This window comes from Protopterus annectens, chromosome 3.part0, assembly GCF_019279795.1.
Source record: "Protopterus annectens isolate FY-2018-M chromosome 3.part0, PAN1.0, whole genome shotgun sequence".
Lineage (NCBI taxonomy): Eukaryota > Metazoa > Chordata > Ceratodontiformes > Protopteridae > Protopterus > Protopterus annectens.
The window spans coordinates 534,016,781-534,040,931 of record NC_056731.1 but is presented as its reverse complement, the minus strand read 5'-3'; the positions used below and the strand labels follow the sequence as shown (position 1 = coordinate 534,040,931).

The 24,151-nt window shown below is 39.5% G+C and overlaps 1 protein-coding gene across 1 annotated transcript in view; it reads left to right on the top strand.

The window, feature by feature from the left end:
* Nucleotides 1–24,151, top strand: part of LOC122796865 (programmed cell death 6 interacting protein) — a 1,552,575-nt gene that overhangs the window by 756,747 nt on the left and 771,677 nt on the right. Inside the window, exon 9 of the mRNA XM_044065610.1 lies at nucleotides 4,802–4,925. Coding sequence (XP_043921545.1) covers nucleotides 4,802–4,925 — 124 coding nt within the window. The remainder of the gene's footprint in view (nucleotides 1–4,801; nucleotides 4,926–24,151) is intronic.

Here is a 24,151-nt window from a genome sequence, read left to right as displayed (position 1 = left end):
GGGAGGGGTGTGAAGCCCCCCACGTTATGTTTGAAAGGGTGTGTTTGTGCTAGCAATTTCTTTTCCAAGGAGGGAAATCGCTGTTTTGAGCGTTCGCACTTTAGTGCATTTGCTCTTTGTGTTGACAAAGAGGTGTTAGATTAAATGCCTCTTCAGTCTCTTATTATAGACCCCATTTTATAACCCATTTGGCCATTTCTGGGAGCTGAGCCTAAACTGCTTGGCAGAAGAGAGACCATAGCTCTGTCTCTTTTGAGTCGGGCAGAAATTTTTTTCCCACCCGGTTAGTGCAGTGTTCTTAAACACCACTGGCTTTCTAGTTGCCTTCCCCTTGTGCTAATTTGACCATATATCTCATTTCCTCTCTGTTTTGTGCGAGTAAGCACAAAATTATCATTTTGTGAAATCACTCCCCTTCAACTATTTAAATTTATTGGCCATCCTACTGTATTCCATAGTACCAGAATACAAAAGTGACCACCCCCTTTCAATCTCTCTTGTTGTTTTAAAAAGTGACGCTCCACTAAAACTTAACTTTTTAAACATAGAAAACTTAAGTTACCTACTTTAACATCTAACTCCTGTAGTGCATACTGCAGTGTTTAGGATAAACCGTTTTCTTTTTCCATCTTACCTTTAAGTATCCCTGTGACTAGCACTTGGTTTAAAACCTGCTGGAAAGCACTAGGAAGTCTTAAACTGATACAAGCACTCAACTCTCCTTGTGAATAAGGAGAAATTAATCATAGGCACTAAGCCTGTAATTGCCAAATACCTTGCCTAAGGTAAGGGAAAACAGCTCTTGTACTTAACAAAAAAAAAAAAAAAAAAAAAGAGTACCAAACCAGGCATGTCCAATGGTCCGCTTCTGGTGATTTCTCCTGTCCACCTGGTGAATCTGGGCATACTGGGGCAATGCAGCAATTGCCTCATGTGCACAGAAAATCCTCTCCTCCTACCGGCCAAAACTACAACATGCGAGAGATGCACTTACATAGCCAAACTAGAAGCAAAGCTCTCTTCACCTAAGATTGTGCTAGACAGTCAAGAAGAGAAGATTAACACCCACACTACACCTCAAGAAACACACAGCCCTTCTAAACCCACACCACCAACACTAAACCCACATATGTGGAGGCCCTTAACATTAACTGGCCCAAGCAACAAGGACCTCTGAAGCTGAAACGCAAACAAACACCAATCACAACCAAAGTGTCACATAGCTCACAACACCAGTGTGCCACCCAACAACAGCCCCTAAGGCAAGACAATGTACCCAACACTTTAGTCATAGGTGACTCTATAGTCAGGCACACTGATGTCCCACTCACCAGGCTGAACAAGGAGAAAGTTAGTCAGCTGCCTGTCTGGTCCCAGGATCTGCCACATAACGCATGCACTCAAGTCACTCCACAATAAGTACAAATATGACTGTCATTGTCTATGTTGGAGTGAATGACTTGAGATGTACCTCCCTGGACTACATGAAGAGACATGGAAGAGCTCTCAGATCATGTGGCCCAGGCAGCTATGACCCTAGCCCTGAGTAGCATCCTGCCTTTGCCCAGAATGATACCACAGTATAAGGACAAAATGTGTGACTTCAACAATTGGCTAAGCTTCTGGTGTCATTCAAAGGGGATCCAGTATCTGTTTGCCTGGGACGACATGATCAACAGACCGCAATGCTTTGCCAGAGATGGTCTGCACCTTTCGCCCCTGGGATTCATGTTACTGGCTAAGGCTCTTGCCACTGCTATAGTGCCTTTTTCAGACAAAGTTCAAAGGACAAAACCACCATCGTAACAGGTACAAGCATGCAAAATCTGAAGGTAAAGATGCTCAATGCTAGAAGTATAAACCTCAAAATGCACTCTCTCAAGGCACTCCTAAAAATGCAGAACATCAATATTTGTGCAATAACTGAGACCTGGTTCAAGGCTCCAGAGAGCAACCCTGCAATACCAGACTTACAACTCTTACCCCACTTTTCGGCCACCAAACCAGGACCGAAACACTAAAGGTGGAGGAGTGTCCATATTCAATAAGGATGTTCACACCACCAGGCTAGTTGCCCAACACAGTGCATCTGAAATTCTCCAGGTGCAACTAACACTAGGTAAGACTGCAGTCCAAATTGTAGCTTGCTACAGATCCCCCGCCATGCCACAAGATTCTCACTGCACCTTTCTAAACATACTGGAAAGTATTAAGATACAACCAAACACCCTAATACTGGGTGATTTCAACTACCCTGCCATTAACTGGGAAAACTACTTGTGTGCCAACACCTTTGCCCAACAGTTCTTGGAATTCATAAATTCCAACCCCCTGGATCAACTAATCCTTAGTCCCACTGGGGGCTCCAATATCTTAGACGATGCTCTATACCTTTGGCCACCCCCTTGTTGGTCAGTTCTGACCATAAGCTCATCTCCCTTGCCATCCACATCCCACCCCCACTAAGGAAACCTCCATAAAAAACTTCTCCAAAGCCAACTTCATGCTACTCAAGTCAGAAGTGACAAACTTCATGCCACCCATGCAGACGGGAACTGAAAGTTCGACTGCTGAATCCTACAGTAAGGCACATCCACTCATGCATGAATCGTGCCATCCCCAATAGAACCGAGATGCTCTCCTCCAAAAAAAGGAAACCAATCTGGTGGTCCCTTGCCATAAACAAATTTTACAAAAAAAGGAAGAAACTGTTGCAGAACAGAGGAAAATCCCAGAATGCAAAAAACTCCCTTACCTTACTGAAGTAAGAAGCTGAGATCCCTCATAAAATCATCCAAAGCTAGTTACGAAAATAAAATTGCCAAAGATTCCAAAGACACCCACAAGGCGTTCTATAGCTAGGTCAAGAATCTAAATGGCAATGCTCAGATTTCTCTGAGCTACAACAGAAGGGCATTAAATATACTATCCCAAGGATATTGCCAGTATCCTGGCAGATCGATTCACTGCAAACTTCACCCCCCTCTCACCCCCTAAAGGGCCCATCTCAGTACCAAAAGATTGCCAAATTCCAGTAATAACGGCCACACAGGTAAAAACACACTCTCCAAAGCTAAGAATACAGCATCCATGGGACCAGATGACATCTCAGGCTGTGAACTACATGAACTACGAAATGAACTGGCACCTCACCTAAGTGTCATGTTTAATCATAGCCTCACCTCAGGCTTCGTGCCCACTGAGTGATTACTGAATCCCCAAATGTGGATATTCTACAAAAGTGCTTTACAGAAACAGATGCTTGGTGCCAGAGCCATGGGCTCAAGCTCAATGCCAAGAAATATATAGTTAGCCCCTTTGGGAAAAAACATGCACCCGTGAATTACCACATAGGTGGCAGTACACTAAACACTGAAAGTGTGATAAGAGACTTAGGGACACAGGTAGACAGTGGTCTCACCTTCGATAACCACATCACTACAACAATCAGGAAATCCTTCTATGTTGCACACCTCATCACTAAGGGCTTTTCATCCAGAAAAAAAGGAGGGCATTGTCTCACTGTACTCATCCCTCATTAGACCCATTATAGAATACAACACCCAGTTTGGTAAGTACCTCTCAAGACATCTGCAACAACTGGAAAGGCCACAGAAATGCCTCACTAAAAGAATCACAGGCCTAAAGCAGATGCCCTATGTTGACAGTCTAAAAAAACTCCACCTATATTCTGTTGCATATTGTCTACTCAGAGGCGATCTCTGCTCAACATAAAAGGCCATGTCAGACCCAGAGCTGTTGGACATGCTACACTTAAAGAAATCCCAATCCCGCAGAGAGACACGCTGCAGGGATCTAAACCTCGTCATCACAATGAACAAAACATGCTGGAGGGATAGGTTCCTTACCCAGAGACTCCTCAGACTCTGAAGTAGACCGCCCATACATGTCAAGCAGAACACCTCTTTGGCCTTCTTCAGAAAGAACCTTGATGATTGGATGGGAGATAGGAAATTCACCCCGGGGATCACAACATCAGTCGCCCTGCTAGACAGGGGTCCAGGGAAGTAAATACTGTGGAAAGAGCCAGGGAATTGTTATGGCTAGGCTTGTATAGGCTCTAGGGCCGATAGCCTAGTACCAACCTATGAACTTCCATTTAGTTTGATTATTCTTTACAGATACCTTTAAGTGCATAAAGGAGAAGTGAAGCTTACTCTTGATAACAGATGGTGGAGTAATTGGATCAATGCTGCAGGATAAGGCATCATTCGTCTTCCCTCTGGACCTATAATCTGTATGCACCTGATGGTCTTTGTGTAGCCCTCGATCCTTTACACATTACGCTTTGAGTTTTTCTTATGGAGTATTGATATAGTGTTTGTTGACTCCTCCTTTAGGACATTGTTGGTAGTGTAGATTTGTATCCTTTAATGTACTTTCTTGATTTAGAATATTTTTTTAGAATATTTTCCAGACTGCTTTAAGCTTTTCTGAGAATATTTAGCTGTTGCCATTTACGTAGAAAGCATTTGCTGGTATATTGTTTGGTTCTTCTCTGCACTAGAAAGGAACAGGTAAGGGTGCATTTTGCATTTGATTTCATAGCTGGGCTCCATTCAATGGCCCTTACTTGAGACTGACTGCTGAAAATTTTTGGCCAAGGATTTACAATTGCCTTGTTGGTAAGATCATGTTGTTGTGGTGGTGTAGTGGTAATTTGGTTAGTTAAACGTTTGCTGTTAGGATGAGTGCATTTACACAGCTGTATTTTCTAAAATATAGATTTAGTACTTTAGATGACTTCTCTTTGTGTGCATTTCTTGCATTGTGCTTGCAGATCTATTTGAAAAGATGGTTCCATTAACTGTGCAGCAAGCTCTGAGTGGATATAACCAGAGGAAGGCACTTCTAATAAACAGTCTAATAGGGCAAATGAAAGAAGCCACCAATGTATCAAATGGGTAAGTTTGTTTTCATAGTTTTTGTTTACTTAATGACTAACTCACAAATGGAAAACTTGATTTGTTAGCATTTAGTGATTGTTTTTAAATGTGTTAGGAATGCTTACTTTTGCTCATCATGGAATTTGTTGTACACACACAAGCATGGAAGTCCAATTTTAAAGAGAGATTTGAATAAGGTAGCACTAAGTGTTGACTCCGATTTTATAGATCGGTGGAAGATATAAAATGCTTTGTACTTAACACATGAAATTTATTGGTCATCCCCTGCCAACTTTAAGTGCTCCAGTTTCCCATTAGTTTCTTCTTTTGTTCCTTGTTTAATCCCATTTAGGAAGAAAAACGAGAATTCTGTTAGTATGTTGATGTGGGTGTTTGTGTGTGGGGGGGGTCCTTTGAGAAGTTGGTGGTGGTTTTTAGTTATGTTTTAATTACTCTGACCTGTCATTCCTTTGTGCACTGATTTGAATGGCTGCAAAAAACAGTGCATTAGTGTAAGACCAAATACTTTACCTTTTATGCACCTCATGTACACCTCCTTCCCTAAAGCAGAATGTTTTTCCACTAACCACTTGACCCTTCTCTTGGGCAGAATGCTATTGACCAGGCTAGCAGATGAACCCAGGATGCTGGTACCATAAACGATTGCCTCTTGAAAGAAATTAAAATTAACTAAGATAGTAGTGTAGTATCACTTGGTTAAAATAATACTTCATTATTTTAGTAATTACTTCACAGACTTGATGGAAGTCATTTTGAGTTCAGAACAGCCTCAAGATGGTGATACAGTTATTTTATACATTTTATTTTCCATTCTCTTATTTGAAAACAGATCTTGAGGACTTCATTGCTGATGGGATCACTGCGTTTTCTTTTACATTTTGACATTGTGTTTGCTGTGTGAATTTTCTCCAGCTTCTTCTGGAAAGTTTGTTGGTGACCACAGTTTATGAATGTAGATAAAGAAAGGATCTCTATAATGAAAGGATGTGAGTTTTTTTCTTTATCAGGACTTTTTTCTTTTCTTTTTATTGCAGTCATAAAGTGAAATGTTATTTTCCAACACATGCTATAGAAATGACCTGTTGTCCATGACTTAATCTCCAATGAACAGCTTAAGCAGTGTGACGTGACCAGTTCTATGACTATGCAGCCTGCCCTGGCTTTCTTAAAATGGCACCTTAGGTCACTCCAGGCAGGGAAGCAAGCCTTATCCACCAGAAATAAGCCCACAACCTTTTACAAATTAACTGACAGATCTTTGTTGGAAGCAATATGAGGTTATTTTAATGTAGTGGATAGTGTTATCGCTTTATAGCAAGCTGTTGCCTGGTTTCATTCCTGGATGGGATGCTTTCTGTGTGCAGTCTGCATGTCCACCGTTGTTTATCGTGGGTTTTTCTTTGTGTGCTCTGTTTTTTTCCCACATTCCTAATCATGCCATAGACTGATTGGACATTATAAACTGTAAGTGTGTGTGTGCTTAAGGTACAAAGAAAAAAAATTGCTCTAGATGATGGTCACTGTTGATATTACACCCTTACCCCATATGTAATAACTGGGAAAAAGGGGTTATGGATGGATGGATAGATGGCTTGAAGGAGGTTCATATATTAAGGTTGAAAGTAGGTTGCAGCAGTGCCACTTCTGGCATTGTCTGTGAGGAATGATTAAGTTTTGTATAAACTGCCTGTTTTTTTGCGTGTCTGCTTTACCATATGTGTGATATGGTGGCCAAATTGAAGTTGGTCACCTCTGATCACTTTAAGTTGCTTTCTATGACAGACTGTTTTTGTATTTGTTGTGGTAATGGTGAGGAGATTTTGTGTGCTGTATTGTTTTGGTGTGAACAGCATTAGTTCAGTTTTCTTGGGGTTAAGCAGAAAGTGAGATTTATTAAGCCAGTTTTCTATGGAGGAGAATGATTGCTGGGTAATTTGTTGTCGTTCAGACAAGGGCTTTTATTTGTAAAAAATGAGTGTAGTAGTCAGCGTTTTGCATACTTGTTGCATGTGAGGAAGCTGTCTATAAGCCATTGATAAATACATTGTTTAGGAGTTGGTCTACTATATAACCTTGGTGAACTCCCACAGGTGTGGGTAGCTATGGAGAGTAGTCATTTTGCCATTTCACCGCTTGCTGCCTGTCAGAGAGGAAGCTCTGAAACCAGGCCTAGCAAGGATAGTTTAAACATCTGATGACTGACTTAATCTAGTGCTTTTGATAAGTCAAAAAGTGCAGGGCTGGGTTGGTTGGAATTTATTTTGGATAAATGTGTTTATGAAACTTAGCAGTACTGTAGTAGTACTATGATTGGATCAAAACCCTTATTGAGTAGAGGAAAGGAGATTGTTTCAGGGTAAAAGTTAGTAGTTGAGAATGGATACACTTCTATAAAAATCCTAAAGAAGTATTTTAAAAATAGGGTTTGAGTGTTGATTCTTCCAAGTCCTGTCTGAGAGCATAAATGTTTCTGATAAGTAGTTTAGATTTTAATGGGGAGCAGTGACCAAATTGAGTTGTTTTTAAGAGCTGCACACTGAGCAGTAGTCTAACTTTAGAATATACTGGTACCCAGTTCAGGTTTCAAGATTACACAGTGGTAGTTTGAATTGTCTGTCAGACGAGCAAAATCTACAAATTTTATTAATAGCTGTCTGAAGTGTTTTTTTGTGGCTAGGTGGAAAGAAGTTAGTGGTGAACCATATTTTAGTTTGGGTATGAATATGCTTTTTGCTAGGGATTGATGGGATGAAAGAGTATTTCACAACAAAGTTTCGACTATGCTATTGTTTTGTTCATCACCTTGTCAGTGTGTTGCACAAAGGTTAGTGTAGGGTCCAAGGTAATCCCCGGTTATCTTTGCTCAGACAGTAGAATGAGGTATAGTCTTTGTTATCCTTGACCAAATAGGGGGATATGCTAAGTAGTCTCTGCTTAGTGCCAAAGACTATAACTGTTGACTTAACTGGGTTAATGAGGAACTTAGTCTTATAGGTCCAATTTATACAGGTCTGGGAAGCTTGTTTGTGGCCTTTGTTGGGCAGCATTCACATTGATGGTGATGTGCAATTGAGACCAGTCAGTCACTTCTGTTTTAATCAACTGTTATTTTGATTATGGTATTGGTCTGTAGGTTGTAACCTGCAATGGTTTTCTTACTGGTCTGAAGAACTAGTATGAGAGTACACGACAGTGGTTATCAGGGGCTATAGCTGTATGAGGGCATTTATTTTTGATCATAATTATTCAGTCTAAAATAGTTATTGCATATTTGATGGTTTGGTCTTGTTGGGTGCTGAACTAATTGTTCTGCTTGGCAAGGGAACATTTTATTTAGAATTGACTGAGGTGATATTAATATTAGCCCATGTGTATTATTGGGTATGTCATTTGAGAATCCATCTGCATATAGTTGCTGTAGTACTGCTACTGTGAATGGAGAAGGGGTATCGGCTACGCAGACATTTAAGTGTGTATACCCTCCTAAAGATTGACTATAATAGCCAGTTGGGGCTTTTGTTATTGTTGGTCTTGCTGAATATTATTGTTTAATCTGCTGTTGCTAATGAGCAGTACCACTGCTCCTCCTCATTGTCTGTCATCAGGTATAATATCACTGTCAGGTCTGTTGCCGAAGTACTTGTATTATAAAGACTGAATGTACTGTGAAGGGCCATAGTTGTTCTTTAGCCACATTTCTGTGAGGCCTAATATGCAGATCTTGCCAGTGATGAGAAATGTTTCAAGGCTTGCCAGTTTATTTGCCTATACTGTTAGTATGAGTTGACTAGACTTCTTTTCCCCCACTGTTTTTAAGGATAAAATAAGATAATAAGCACTGTCTAATACATTGATTATACTGAACAGACAACTTTAACAACAATGAAACTAAATCAACTGTTTACATTATTTACATAGGCTTGAAAAATGTTTGAGTAGTACAAATATTTTAAGAAAAACTTTCAGTGAAGCAAACAATGATTAAACAGGGTTAAAAATCAGTTTGGAAAGTCCCATTTGTTCATGGATTGTTAGTAAAACTGCTCTGATATATTCTAAGTTCTTTAGTTCTGACTTCCTGGTTTATGGTTCCTTCTAGTAAGGAGAGAAATTCACCAAGACTCAGAGGTGGTAGAGGTCCATTTCCTTGTAATAGATTTCCTGGCTACTGCTAATATTGTGCATAATAAGTATGAATCTGATTTATTTAAAGAAAAGGTTTTGTCAACATTAAGAAAAATTAAAGTTTTAATTAATGTGAAATTATTTGAAAATAAGGCTAAAAAAAATCATCAGTATTTCTCCAAAAATTCCTTAGTTTAGAGCAGTCATAGAAAATATGGAACCAATCTGCATTACATGATATATATCTCCAGCAAATGATCAGTTTTTTGAATTTAGCAATTTTGTCAGCAGTTAAAATGTTCTGTGTAAATATTTCCAAGTAAATGCACTTCAATATTGACCCCAAGAAGTGAATTTTTCTGAAGGTAGACTTTTAAGTTTTTCTGTCTGGGAGAGACTATGAGGTAGGCCATTGCCTAGTTGTTAAAATGGACCTGTAACTTAACAAAATTATATATAATTTGGATACTAAATTGTCAGACTGTGTCATTAAATAATTCAGATATGGGTATGATTAAGGTAGGTTGATCTAAATATAAAGAGTTCTGAATAATTCTGCATAAGTCTTGAGAATAAGCAATTACACTTGGTAGTAATAACCAATCTTGCAATGATAAGTTTATAGTCTTTCATAATTTGCTGAAATTGTAAAGTTTCCAAGTCTTTAATACATTGTTTCCAACAAATAAAATATGTAGTTTTCCATTCATTAGAGATGTTAATGTGAAGTTTATTCGGGAAGTTTTTTTGTAATTTTTAAAGAGATTATTAGGTCAAACCAGGATTTGATGTCTGCATTTGAGTCTATTATTTTTCTAAAGTTAATAATGTTATTTAGGGTTTTGTCACATTATATTGAAAAGTGTGACTAAGAAGAAACCAGAAATTATTGGAGGGATGTTTGGAATGAATTTTATATGACAGTGAGTTTTTTCTGTATTCTAGCTGTATGGAGATCTTTCCAGTTTGAGTTGTAATCCGAGTCAGTCCAGTCTAATGCACTTTTAAGTAATGATGATTTGATGTATGTTTCCAAGTCAGGGAATCTTAAACCGCTACCATCCCAAGATCTAGTATGATATGGATACGCAATCCTATTTTTGTTTGGGTACCATAGGAAGTTTCATTTACGAATTTAATATAATCATTCTTAGGAATGGTGTCTAGAGCCAGAACAATAGATACATTTTTTTTTGGAAGGAGAGTCATTTTCAACAATTGCAGTCTGTCCTTGAATGAAAAAAGTGTATTGTTCCAGCTACTTATGTATGTATTTACCCGAGATGATATGCTTTTATAATTTTTCTCTTATTTTTTTCCAAGTTTTTGCATAAGGTTATCCCTAAGTAGTTTAGTGTATTAACTTGTTTTCCAATAATGCTTTGGTTAACTAGCTGTGCTTTCCCTTGGTCATTAAGAATAATATGTTTACATTTTTGTTTATTAAAGTAGAGGCCTGAAATTATTGATTATATAATTGAGGTTATTATTGTCTAGTACTAATAATTATTGATTTAATCTGCAAATAGTGTTATTTTACAATTGTATTGCTTATAAATATCAATGCCTTTGATTTCTTGATTATTTCTTATTGATGCTAATATTTCTGTGACAAGGGCAAATAATATTGGGGATAAAGTGCAACCTTGTTTGGTGCCTTTGGTTATGGGGATGTACTTTGAAGTGAAGGGACCTAATTTGACATATGCCAAATTATCTTTATAAATAGCCTTTGTCACGGAGATGAAAGATATTGGAAGCAAGAATGCTTTTAGTGTTTCAAACAAAAAATCTCAGTTTTCTCAGAGTCAAATGCTTTTTCTGCGTCTAGACTCATAACAAGGCTTCTTCATTTTCTTTGTTTAAGAATTCTCTTAATGCTAATATTCTTTTGATATTATCATGAGTGTGCCTTTTATGAATAAACCCGGTTTGGTCATTATGAACTAAATGTGAAAGTGGAACTTTTAGTTTGCTCACAAATATAGATCTAAAGATTTTGAAGTCCTTATTTAATAAGGAAATTGGTCTATATGATTTACATAGCTGCAAATCTTTGTCTGATTTAATAATAGGGGTAATCAAGGAGCATCTCCAAGAGGAAGGAAACAAATTTTTAGTTTGTACTTCGACCAGGGTCTTATGAAGTAAAGATATAATTGAATCTGGAAAAAACTTATAAATATCTACTATGATGCTATCTATGCCAGGAGCTTTGTTAGGTTTAAGGTTTTGATTTTATTTTTGATTTCATTTAGTTATTGGTTTCTAGAGAGTTGTACTAAGATTTTCTGGGATGGCATTCAAATTTAAAGTGATTAATTATTGGGCTGCACCATTTTTCTTTATATTATCAGAGTCTTAATATTTGGTGAAGTGATATCTAAAGGGTACTAATATATCTCAGATATCAAAAACTGTCTTATTAGTACCTTCATGTAATCATTTTAAGATATTATTTACCTTGTAATTTAATTTTGCTCTTAATGACAAATTGTGCATGTGTTTTGTGTCAAAATGTTTAGACATTTCTTGTTTATTGTGTCTATTTCTTTTTTGTTATTGGAGTTTGTGATGACTTATATCTCAAGGAGGTTAAATAAGTTTGTAGGTTTTGTAGTTCCGATTCCCATTCCTTAACTTTTTTCTTATACCAGACTATAGTTTTACCAAAATATATGCTTTTAGAGCATCCCATGTCATAATAGTGTGTGTTTCAGAGTTATTTGTCTCTAAGAATAAGTTTAATTCTGATAATAACTATGGTTTAAAGTCTTTGGTGATATAGGCAGGATTTCTAGTAATAGTATTTAGTTTTGTGAAGTCTGTATATCTAACATAAGACAATCATGGACTGATAAAGGACAAGGAAGGATAGTAAAGGATGTAAGGTTTAATTTTATTTCATTTGGAGATGAGGACTTTATCTCTTCTGGTTTGAGTTTTGTACCTGTGATCAATGTGTATATAACAGAGTGATTTGTTATTTTAGACTTATGTGTATCATACATATTATGAGAATTTTATTTAATTATCCATTTCTTAAGAATTTTAGCAGGGGATGTTAGTTTAAGTGGACAACTACTTGTATCAGAATGATCTAATAAGCAGTTAAAATCACTCCCTAGAATCAGATTCCCTTTTGATATGCTGTCAATAAGATTGAGATGTTGTTTAGCAGTTGAAGCACCCAGTCCTGGGAACCGGTAAAGGTTAGCAAGCGTCCACATTCTATAATTGAATTTTATGATAGTAATAGCTAGTAGTCCCTCGGGGTCTTCATGCTTATATAATATTTGAGGGCAGATGACAATTTTCTTCCATAGAATCATCACTCCTCTCCTTTTAGACTTAAATGAAGCATGAACTAGGATCGTACAAGTGTTTGGTTTCTAGACATCCCTTTTCTGTATTTTTAAAATGTGTTTCCTGTAGGAATACTGTTTGTGGTTTGTTTAAGTTAAGATATCTCAAAAGGTTTGACCTTTCTTTGAATTATTGATGCCATTTATATCAAGTGAAGCTAAAGACAGACATGAAGAGTTATAGGAGTAATTTCCCAATGGTCAGTAATAACTGATTTTATTATCAGTTGAGACTTCCAAACTTTGAGTTGTGTAAGTGAATGTTTGCAAGAATCATGACTGTGAATATGATGTGAAGTATGTTGTAATCAGGCCTACGTGCATAAAGAAACAAAATATTCATATTTTGACTAGACTTTTACATTTCAAATGACATTCTTCCATACGTACAGGAGATAATTAATATTCCCTGCACTGTCCTCAACCAGACTGCATTTACTTAGCAAAATAAGTTAGGCTGACTTAACAGTGCTACATTGACTTACGGTTTCACAGGATCCTTATTGTAACCCATTTTCTGCTGTTATTCAAAGAAGCTTAGCGAAAACATAATCCTGCCCACTCATTGCACCATTCTACTTAGTGGGAAGGTTTAAAATGAAAATGCAGGCCTGCTGTACTGCTGCAAATGCCATATTGTACAAAAATTATGTGAAATTTGTGATTGTCAGTGATGGGTGGCCAGTGTCTTCAGGCTGTGTAGAAAACTGAGATGAAAGTTAATGTCAGATTCTATCACCTAGAACCAAGGTCACCAGGTGCTTAGTTTTACCTGTAACTTTTCCAGGCTATCAAAGCTTTTTATACTTATCCATACTGCCAGGTACCAGAGGTGCTGTTCTTCAGAGCTCCTCAGCCATAGTTGATGTTGGTCACTTTCTCAACAATCCCAGGCTAACATTCCATATTTTGTGTAGATTGTTCCGTGTTTCCATGTTTTTTTTTATAATCAGATCAAATATTTTTTTCACCTATTGTCAGTTTCTAGGAGTACTCTTGTTTTTTCCCCTGTTAGTGTTAGACAGCTTCCCCACATCACTTTTGCATTATTTTGCAGCTAGTCTGTATTCAGAAGTTTTTTTTGCCCCTCCTTTGCTGATGTCACTGAATGTATGAATTGGTTTATTTGTTTAAATTTGGTAACAGAAAGTTTGTGCTGTAATAGTTATACAGTTACTGTTGCCATTGTGTAGTTTAGCATGTTTTATTAGTGTTGCATCATTATTTTTGTAGTTAACGTTACGGAAAGGATCCCCCACATTTTCAGGAAATACTGCTGTGAAGCCAGTATTCCTCCACGTGACACGCATTCTAAATTTGTCACATGCCTCAGAGAGGCATACCTTTGTGAAAATTGTTCAGTTTGTACTTGCTTAAAACTGTCCTAACCCGACTGAATGCAGAAGTAGTTTAAACTGAATGCAGAAGTAGTTTAAAACTTGAAAACAAGTGCAACCCCAGTTTCTAACTACAGGGAAATCCCACTCCATGTTTAGGTCTTCACTAAAGAGGAGAGCCCCACCCAGGATTCTGCTACTGTAGCAAAGAAGCCTAGATTAGAATCTGTTGAAGAACTTGTTTTGTTGTCTGTCTGCTAACCAGTGTGTCTGGCTTAAGTCAAGAGACCCTCCCCTCTTGCTGGCCATCATGGGAGTCTGAGCTGCACAGCAGCCAGACCAGAATCAAGGACCCCCAGACTGATCTCTTCACTATCTAGTTTGCCCATGCATCCCTTGTCCATCCAGCTGGAAAAAGATGTGGCAGGATTTTTTTTCAAATGTTGCAGATTTTGGTTGCGGTTCTCATTCGCTGCTAACATCTGGGACTTCCAGATACCTTCTCTGTCTTTAATGTAGCTCTGGATGTTTCCTCTTTGGCTGTGTTGTAGCTTCAGTAACACCTAAGCCTTTAGTTGGCCTAGAGTTGAAGTTTGTGGCTAATTTAAGGGACTGTGCCTTCAGCGTTGATTGTCCATATTTTAAGTCAACATTCAGCATCAGGGGGCTCTAATGTTGACCTACTCAGGATTGATTCCTGTCTCTTTACCAGAGTTTCGTTGTGGTAACTCTCCTCAAGGTTTCAGGATTAAGTGTTCAGTCTTCAAATTTGATTTTTCTGTAATTGGTGATAGGGCAGTCAATGTTTGAAAAAATGTTGGTGGCTTTTATTAGCCTGTGGGTTTAGGGCCATTCAATTTGTAGGATCATAGGAGGTTACTAAGCTATCGACCCTGTGGCCCTTACAAGCCTACCCAAGAGTTTATCCCCCCAAAAAAGAAACCTCAGTCAGCACCTGTCACCCCTGTCTATGAGGGACACAGGTGGAACCCCTGGGACAAATTTGTGGATGTCCTTAGTGTTTCACTGTTGCAGTCATCACATTTGGGTAATCTGCCTGCAGGTAGCCCTCAGCCAGCCTGAAAACCAGAGTCTTGGATTCCTGCATCGGATGCTGTCTCTTCTTCCATGACATCAGGTCGTCAGGGGTATAAAACATGCAGCCAATGCCATTACATCAATCTTTCTTGCCGTGTGGTGCCTGAAGCAGAAGCAGTTCGCAAGTGCCGGTTGGTCGACTCCTGAAATTTTTGTTTTCGAGTTTCAGAATCGAAGTCTTCAAAAAGATAAGTACCCCGTTGGGGATCTTTTTTCTTGCTCCAACCGATGTCAGTAAAAGTTAACAAATGTCTTATCTGTGGAAAGCAAATACCTCATAAAGATTTTCATTCTTACTGCATTCCTTGGTTAGGCCCAGACCACGATGTCCCTCGTTGTTGGTTTTGTGCTTTGTTCAACCCTCAAACTATTTGTCGTCGGGCTATCTTTGCAGCAAATTATTGTGGTACTCTGTACCTGTACTCCGAAATGGCTTCGTTAAGCCATCCAAATACCGATCTTCCGAAAAAACATAAGGATAAAGACGTAGACAGACCGCATAGGTCCAAAACTGCGGACGATGCTTTTGTTAAGCTAGTCGCCAGCATGCCAGTACTCAGTGAGGTGCTTTTGCAGCCCCTGATGCCCACTACTTCATATTCGCAGGTCTCTACTGAGACCCATTCGGAGTCCGATATGCCGCAAGATGCTTCTTTGACTATGGAACCTGCGGATGTCTCTACCTTGGATGGGTCCAGAGCCGCTGTGCAGGCACCAGCTTCTGAGGTTATATTCAGGCCTACAGACTTGCATTTTAAACTGACACCATCTTCTTCAACCAGGCCTAAAACTCGCACCACGCCTAGAAAACAGACGTCCAAACCACATGCTCAGTCCCATATGCCTAAAAAAAATGCTTAGAATGTCTGAAGACCTTATTACCTTAATTAGGGGAAGCCAGCCTTCCCCCTCTGAGAGACCTAGAACTGATTTTTCTTCTGATTCTTCTGATCAGGAATCTGATATTTCTGTTCCTTCTGATTACCAGGATTTGCCCTTATCTACCTATGAAGATTTAGATGAAGAGGATTCCATTCCCTCAACTTCCCTCCAGAAGATTTTTCTTTTGGTGAAACCTTGCAGAGTCTTAGGGAGCATTTCCGCTGAGAAAGCCAGGATTACTCTGACTCCAAAAAGAGGTTTAGGGAATTCTTTCTTTCTTCCTCAACACAGGCCTTTAACTATCCCTCCTGTTCTGCACATTGTAGATGATGCTTTCTTGGGATGTAGCCTTTCCCCAGACACCTTAACCCGAGCTCCCAGAAAACCTGACTGGTATTGCAGAGTACCTGACTCTCACAAGTTCCTCTTCAAGAATCCTACTGCAGATCCAGAGACCATTTCCCAAGGACCAAAAGGCATTAAGGCTACTGCTGCCAAAAGTCCTACCCCTTCTGATAGAGATTCTAGAGCCTTGGACAGATTGGGTAAGAAGGTATACACTTCTGCTACTTTGGCCATTAGGGCTTTAAATTGCCAGTTTCATATGTTAAAGTACCAGCAGCATATTATGGGACTGCTTAAACAGAAAATGATGTTGATTCCTGACTGTGCTGAACACACAGAATTACAGGATTTAATGCATTCTGCAGAACAAGTTTGTAAAATACTTTGCAATGTGGTTTTGACTCTCTGTCGCTGGGTCTGTACTTAGAAGGCATGCTTGGCTTAAGGAGCAAAACTTGCCAGATCATGTTAAAGCTAAATTACTGGATGTTCCCTTGAACCAAGACCGCCTGTTTGGCAACAAAGCAGAAGTCGTCCTCAAAAGGAAGGAGGAAAAAGCTTAAATCTATGCAAACTGTTAAAGATTTCCTACAAGTACAGCCTCCCAGATTTAGTAGGCATTGGCCTTCAAAGAATTGTTCCTTTCCAGTCTCTTCCAGGCCTTCTCAGTCCAAACCCAGGAACAGCAGACCACCTAGGTTGCGGTCTCAGGCTACGCACAGGCCTAAGCAGTGGGGGCTCCCACTTCCAAAGCAGGGAGTAGTAAGACACCCCCCTACGGAAAATGGCACAATGACTTAACCTTAAACCTTCCAAGCCCTGCTGAACTACCTGCTACCTTAGGAGGAAAGCTCGCCCTGCATGCAAATAAAATTTGCAGAGGACATCGCCCCTCCCCCTTGATTTGGAACTCTTACTTGTGAAGGTCATCTACTCATGCAGCTCTTCCTCTTTGTTGTTTCATTTGTGAATTGAATGGGTAAACTGGTTGTGGGCATATTTAAGAATCCTAATCTTTTAGTTCCGGTTTCTGAACAGCTGTATAGAATTCCTTGCCTTCCAAGGGCTGTCTGAACTGGTTGCAAAAACTTGGTATAGAATTCCATGATGGCAGCAACTGCTGCACTAAAAAGACTCCAGAGCTACAGTTGTCATGCCCCCCCTCCCCCCCAAAAAAGGAGTCCTCTCTCTTACATAGGTTTAGGAAGTGAATATTTTCATTGTCCGTCTTTTCTTAAGGATGCTGAATTATATAGCAAACACAGCAAGATTGCAGTGTGATCTAACTTAGAAGATGCTCAAGATTCTGGAAGATTTGCCGGACCCAGAAGATAAGAGGAAATTGAACTCCCATATGTCCTTGTCGAGCTCTATTTCAAACCAGTTTATTTACTGGCTCACAGTTCAATGGATTGTGCTGCCAAGGCAGCAGCAGGTGCTTGTTTTGCAATGTGCTGTCACACTTGACTTATACCTGAATGAATTCTGTGAGAACTCTAAAGCCCAGGTAATCAGCTTCCCATTTCATGGTACCCATAGTCTTTAAAAGGTTTGTAAAAGGTGAATTAGAAAGAGAGAGGAGCGTGAGGGTGGTGGTTCCTCCAAAACTGGTGTAAAAGTTTCAGGCTTCTCATCTGTTTGCTGCCCCTCCCCCAGTTTTGTTTTAGGAATCACATAATGACAGTTTTCATGGTCCTGGAAGATGTGATAGAAGATGCAACAGTAATAGGCATGTGTTTCAAAATTCCAATAAAACAGTGAGGGATTATGTGGTGGTTCTTAGGACAGTTCACAGATCGTTGAGACCTTGCATGATCTCCCCACTCTGGATGCAGTTAGAGGCCTTCATATGTGACAGGCAGATAAGCGATGCAGTCATGTCGTGTAGATTTCCCACCCCATCAGAAGGCTGCAACAAGATTTGTAGTTTGAGACTTGTTAGTGAGAGCCATTCATCAGATCCAACCAGAACATAAAGGGCACAGCTTTCATTCAAGGTTGTTTTTAGTACCCAAGAAAAATCAGGGTCTCAGGACAGTTCTCTAGCTGAGTTGCTTTGACACGATCTCAAAATATCCTGTAAGATGTTCATGATGCAGTCTCTTTCCCTGCTTTTCCATAAGGGACTGGGTGTGTTTTCAACCTCCAGAATGCTTGTTTGCACAACAAAATAGCAGAAGAGTCCAAGAGGGTGTTCTTAGTCATAGTGAATGTTGCAGTACTGATTCTTGAGACTTCCTGCAGTGAAGAAGCCCACAACTGACCCAATTTCCAGAGCCTTTGCATCATCCCTAGCCGACTGACATCCAGCAACTGATGTCTGGACATTGGGGTTTAACAATGTCATCCAGTGGTGCCATATTCAGTTCTTTCTGACTGTGTAGTCTGCTGCTCTTCATATGTGTTAGAATTGCTCACAGTCCATCAGTTAGCTTGTTTTACCAAAGAACCTTTTCTTCTATTTAGGTAAGTACACCAGTGGGGAATTTTCTCTATTAATTTTATGTTAGTCAGGAATTGCTTGAAGGTGTAGGAAGCAAATCCAGCATCATAAGGATTTGTAATTGTTTGGTTGGTACTGCTTGGGGCCCTCAGCATGACATCTCTGATTGTTCTGACTGCACAACATTCAGTGCAAAAACCCTAAAACACTGGGCCAAGGTGTTAAACACACATATGGCGTCTTTTTCTTCAGATCCCCAGGTGGTGGTATCAGTCCACTACTACTGAATGCCTCCGCAAACTCTGTTGTTAACTAACATCATTGTGGAGAAATGGAAAGACAAAAAAACATTCCCAGGAAAGCTCTTGCTGTAGTCCATAAGCTGACTGACCCAAGTGAGGTGCCTTTGCAGCCCCCTAGTCCAGTGACGCCTAGACCCTTTGGAGGCCATCATTTTGTCCAACGTACCTACTGATGTTACCACAGTGCATAAATCGGTTGGGTCTGAGTTTGCTCAACAGGGCTCAGCTTCCAATATCTGTCTTGGGTCTCGAGGGGGTATTCTGTCTACCAGGACCATCAAAACCTTAATCAGAGTCACCGAAGTTATACTCCAGTCATCCCTTTTAAATGGATCCCCAAACTGAAGCACAGCACTTCTTTTATTCACCTCACCTCCAACCACTTCTCATACTGAAGCCCAAGACCACTTAAAAGTAGCACAATAATTTATGGCTTTCATGATATCCAAAGAGCTTTATTTTTGTTACTGAAGCTTCCACAACCAAAATAATCAAGGAGGTTGCCTTTCAGGGAGATGCACATTCCTCTAGCTTAGAAAATGGGGTGGAATTGCTCCCACAAACGTACCCAGATTCATACTCTGACAACCTCCTAGACAAGAGAAGGGGAGACTTCCCCATGGCAATAGACTCAGACAATCAAGGAGATGGCAACTAGCCCTAAGCACCTTATTGATCACAGTAGACAGCTTTCAGAAGGTAGGGCTCACCTTAAATCTTCAGACATCACAAACTCCTCAAACAAGGATCCTCTTTCTGGGATCCCTCGTAGATTAGGTCCAGCTGAAAGCCTTCCTTCCTCGTGACAAAATAACTTTTCCTACAGGCTCCCTGATCAGCCTAGTTCCACAGCAACACATCCCAAGCAAGGGAATTTCTGTTAATTCATCCTTCATTTGTGTACTGTTACCTTGATCAAGTCCCTTAACCAGGCATTGCTTCCTGGGTTACACCTGGAAATATACTGTGTATCCAGTGGGCCTGTCTGGTTAACAAATGGGTATTATATTTTGTGAGGTAATATTGATTTTCTTACCAAAAAAAGTGTTAAGGACTGGGCTAATATAATTTGTGGTTGTTACTTAAAAATTTTATCTGAGAATGTGATATTTTTGTCATGAGTAATATAGACTCTTCAAGTATCTGCTAGCCACTTGTCAGACACCTTTTTCTGTAGACAGACCGTACAGGACCCCTGTGGTGATTGGATTCTCTTATGATTTATCTTTTTTTATGAGGAAGTGTTACATTTCTGTCAAAAACTGTTAGAAATTGGAGCTAGTATGTTTGGTGGTCATCATTAAATACTTTCACCTCAGAATTTAACTTTTTCTGTGAAGAGGTAAGACCGACATTTGAATCCCGCTAACCTCTTGCCAGATGCCTTTTGCTGCAAGGACATGGACCTGGGTCCTAGTAACCTCATCTTTCTCTCTCTGAGCATCAAAAAGGGAAGTTATCGCAGGGGCTTCTTTCTTTAACCTGGCTTTCCCATAACTTCAGTTGCTGGTGGGTGACCCTGCTGTGGTCATCTGTTGTTCTTGGGACTTCTCTTCATTTTCTCTTGGTCCTTCTCATGCTGCATCTCAGGAAGCTACTAAGGGCCATGAGGCAGGTATGTCCTGTGTAGCGGTTCAGCTGCTCTTGTTGAGTAAAAGAGAATAGACTTGCTGGTATCAGGGAAAGAACTGGGAGATGTTCCTATACTAAGCTGCTGTGAGAAGTGTTATTCTCAGGGAAGGGGCCATCCTTCAAGCTTGTCTTTCTTGGGGGTGGGGAAATCTCCCAGAAAAAGGAAACATAAGGTTAGATATTAATTTTCTGCTAAAGCAGATGAGAATTGTCTGGGTTTTGCTAAAGATTTAGTTGAAGCCTTAAAGACATGCTGACCCACTGGCAGCCATTATTAAAATGGGAAATATTCTCCTCCCTCTCATATTCTGATCTGAGAGCCATATTTCCTGCTCCACAGTATGGAGATTTTGACTCTTAGGATATTTATTTTTCAGTTGTCTTTTCTGAATTATTGTATTTTTCTTATACTGTTGCCAGAATGGAGGACTTGTTTCAGTGGGAAAAAAATAAATACCAGAAGTCTTGCAAATGTGTTATGATTTGTTAGAGGTGACAGAGATGTTATTAACATTTTGAGGGCCTCTTGCATACTTCATGTTCTAAGTATCACCCTGTTACAGCCACCCCTTTTAAGCAACCTTATAATTCATGTTGCAGTAAGCGCAGACTGTACCAAAAATATTCTTACATTACGACAAGCCTGTATACCACGCTATGTTGGCCCATCTCACAGAAGAACATTAATAGCTACTGCCATTTCATCAACACTATGTACTTAGGTGAAATGGTGCCCTAGGTACACTGGCTACTGTTTCGTCTAATGACCCTCCCCCCCCCAACACACATGCACTCACACACCCTCCAGTGCTCCCCTGTCTTAGGCTCTCCCCACACCATGCGCATGACTTTTTTCTTGCTTTTCAACTCTCTACCTCTTTTTTAAGAAGCCATAACTTTCTATATACTCTAAAGTGCATTTTAAAGTGTTTTTGTACACAACCTTTTCATCCAGTGATAGCTTGAAAAGAAATGATGATTAAGGAAAGAAATTCAGTATTGCTGTTCAACTTCAGTTTTTCTTGCATCCTTTCAGTACACCTTTTCTGACCAAGCCATCACCGTACTAACCGTTTACAAAATACAATTAAGCTGGGTGCTCAGAAGCCATAGGGTTATAGATGCTTTAGGATGCCTTTTAGAGCATTTTCCCAATCTTTTATTCCAGTGGTGGCCTAAACAAAAATCAATAGTAAGAAAAGTTTGTCGTATTTTTTTTTCTTTCAAGGAAGACATACGTTGTGCTTAAGTCTTAATGTTCAAAGCTGACAAAATAGTAGTTCACAGTAAACAAGCCAGTTGTGAGGGTACACATGTCCTTTCTGGGAATACTGCCTGCCTCCCTAACCCCTCAAAAAAGACCTTCACTACCTGTGCATCCCTCTGGTGTTAGATTGGGATGAAAGCAGAGATTCAAATGGCTTAAGTCATGTATTTCAATTGATTGCTGTCATACATATGCATAGCATGCCTGCTTAGTCCTCACCCCTAACCCCCAAAGACCATCACCTGTGTAAGTGCCTGATTGTGTGTAAATTGAAAAAAATGATTACAATAACGGATTCCACTTTGTTGCTCCCAGACAGTACACTGCCCCTACACAAGCTATAATAACCTTCTTTGTACACTTCTGAAGTCTGTGCGAAAAGTAAAAAAAAACAATGACTAAACTGTCTTCAGCCTAAACACACGTTGTAATGACCTCCTGTGCACATCTAATAGGTTTGACTGTGATGAAAATTAAGTAATGACCACACAATTCCAAGCCCCTCCACAAAACTTTAAGAAACCTTTGGTACACACACATCTTAGCAGGGCTGGTTTTAGAATGGGTGTGGTTGACAGCAGAAGCCACCATTAAGTCCAAATCAAAATTAATTTATACAGTATGAGAAGTGGTGGCTACAAGACTCTTAGATCACTTGCGCGTCTGAATGTTCAGTGATATATTTTATGCCTTACCTTTGAAGTGCAGATACTTTGTAACTGCATATTTACTGATAACCAGACGAGGAAGATATATGTCCCGGCATTATTAGGAATGTGCAGAGATAAAAATCAGTGATATTTTTACACGCACAAACAAGCATAAGCGATAGCAATACTAGTTTTGCATTGACTTTAGCAAATAATACGTTGTGCAACACTGATGCGGTCATCAAACAGCAGCAGGGGTAAGTCATTTTTGTTTACCTCATTGAGGAGTAATGCATACCTGTCACTGCCCCTGATTTCACAGATTGTCCCTGATGTTGCCTTATACTTTTGCTGTATCCCTTGTAAAAAGTTTGATAGTAAATCATTCAGGATTGCAGACAATAAATACATAGATCAGAATTTCATACCACTTATTGTCCAAAAAAAAATGCTTATTGATGCAAAATGCATTATTCTTTTAACTTAAGTGGATTAGAGGAATATTTAACATGTGTTCCTGAATTTGAGCCTTTATTCTGTTATTTTTGACTTTGCCTGGAATTCTTGAGCAAAGAAGTCGGGAGTTATAGTATCCAGTGTTCTGTCAGTATTTATAAAAATCCCTGAAAGAGAAAACCATATGTGAAGATTGGAAGCGTCAGCACTCCTAAAATCAAAGGTGTGAACTGAGATTAGTCACTCTGGGCTGCTGTTCTCTCTAGTGTTTACTTAGCTCACGTTTATTATCAAGTGGTCATATCTTAGCCCTTTTCAGTTAGAGCGTAATCAGAAAATTAATAAATTTTTTCTACTTATTTTCCCCAACCAGCAGCAGCTTTTGTGGCACCCCCAAACAGTCCGGTATGATTAAGGGTTCCCCCCTGCAACCACAGGTATTCCAGATCAATGTCTACACTGTCTTCAGCCCAAACACAAGTTGTAATGACCTCCTGTGCACACCTAATAGGTTTGACTGTGATGAAAATACCCAACAGTAGGTTTTAACTTAAGCCAGGGGCACTATGTCAGTGGTAAAATATTTAATGGAATCGTGAAGCTTGTTACTTGACAAAATACTATTACTATAACCAGAGATATTTTTCAGAGTTGTTACAGTAATCTTGCATACTTAACCCAGCTGGGTAATAACAAAGCTGGGTTACTAAGTACACAAGATTATTATATTAGCTTGTTTTGGTTTGACAGACATGTTGCCCCCAAGGACCAGCAGACCCCCCAGCTTACCGCATGGTTCATTGGTGCCTAAAGCTGGCTATGAAAGGTGGGTTTTCCTCTGCTTGCAGCTGTCCCTGTGTTGCCAGACTTGGGCAAATGCTGGCTGCAAAGAAGGTTTCCATTAATAGCTGGCCACCTGCTCCCAGAAAGTCTGATGTATTGCGTCCCCCAGTCCAGCAGTTATTTTTTTTTCACTCCAGGTCAGATCCTATTGTAATTTTTCTGTGAACATCATTTTCTGTCAAACTCTTCATGGCAGTTAGCCTTACTCCTTTTAACAAGCTGGAAAAGTATTGATAGGTCAGAAAGAAAGTTTATACTGATTCCAAGGTAGCTTTCAGAATAGTGAATTGTCAGATTCACGTGTCTAATTTTTTGTTGGCTTCCTTTGACAAAATAAAAAAGGTAATTGCTGACATCCCTTTTTCAGATACAAAGGTATCTCTAAATTTATTAATACCCTATGTATCTTAAGTAAACATTCTGTTAAATGTGCTCATGACACTGCCAATGCAGATGTTCTTCGTGTTTCACTGTTGCA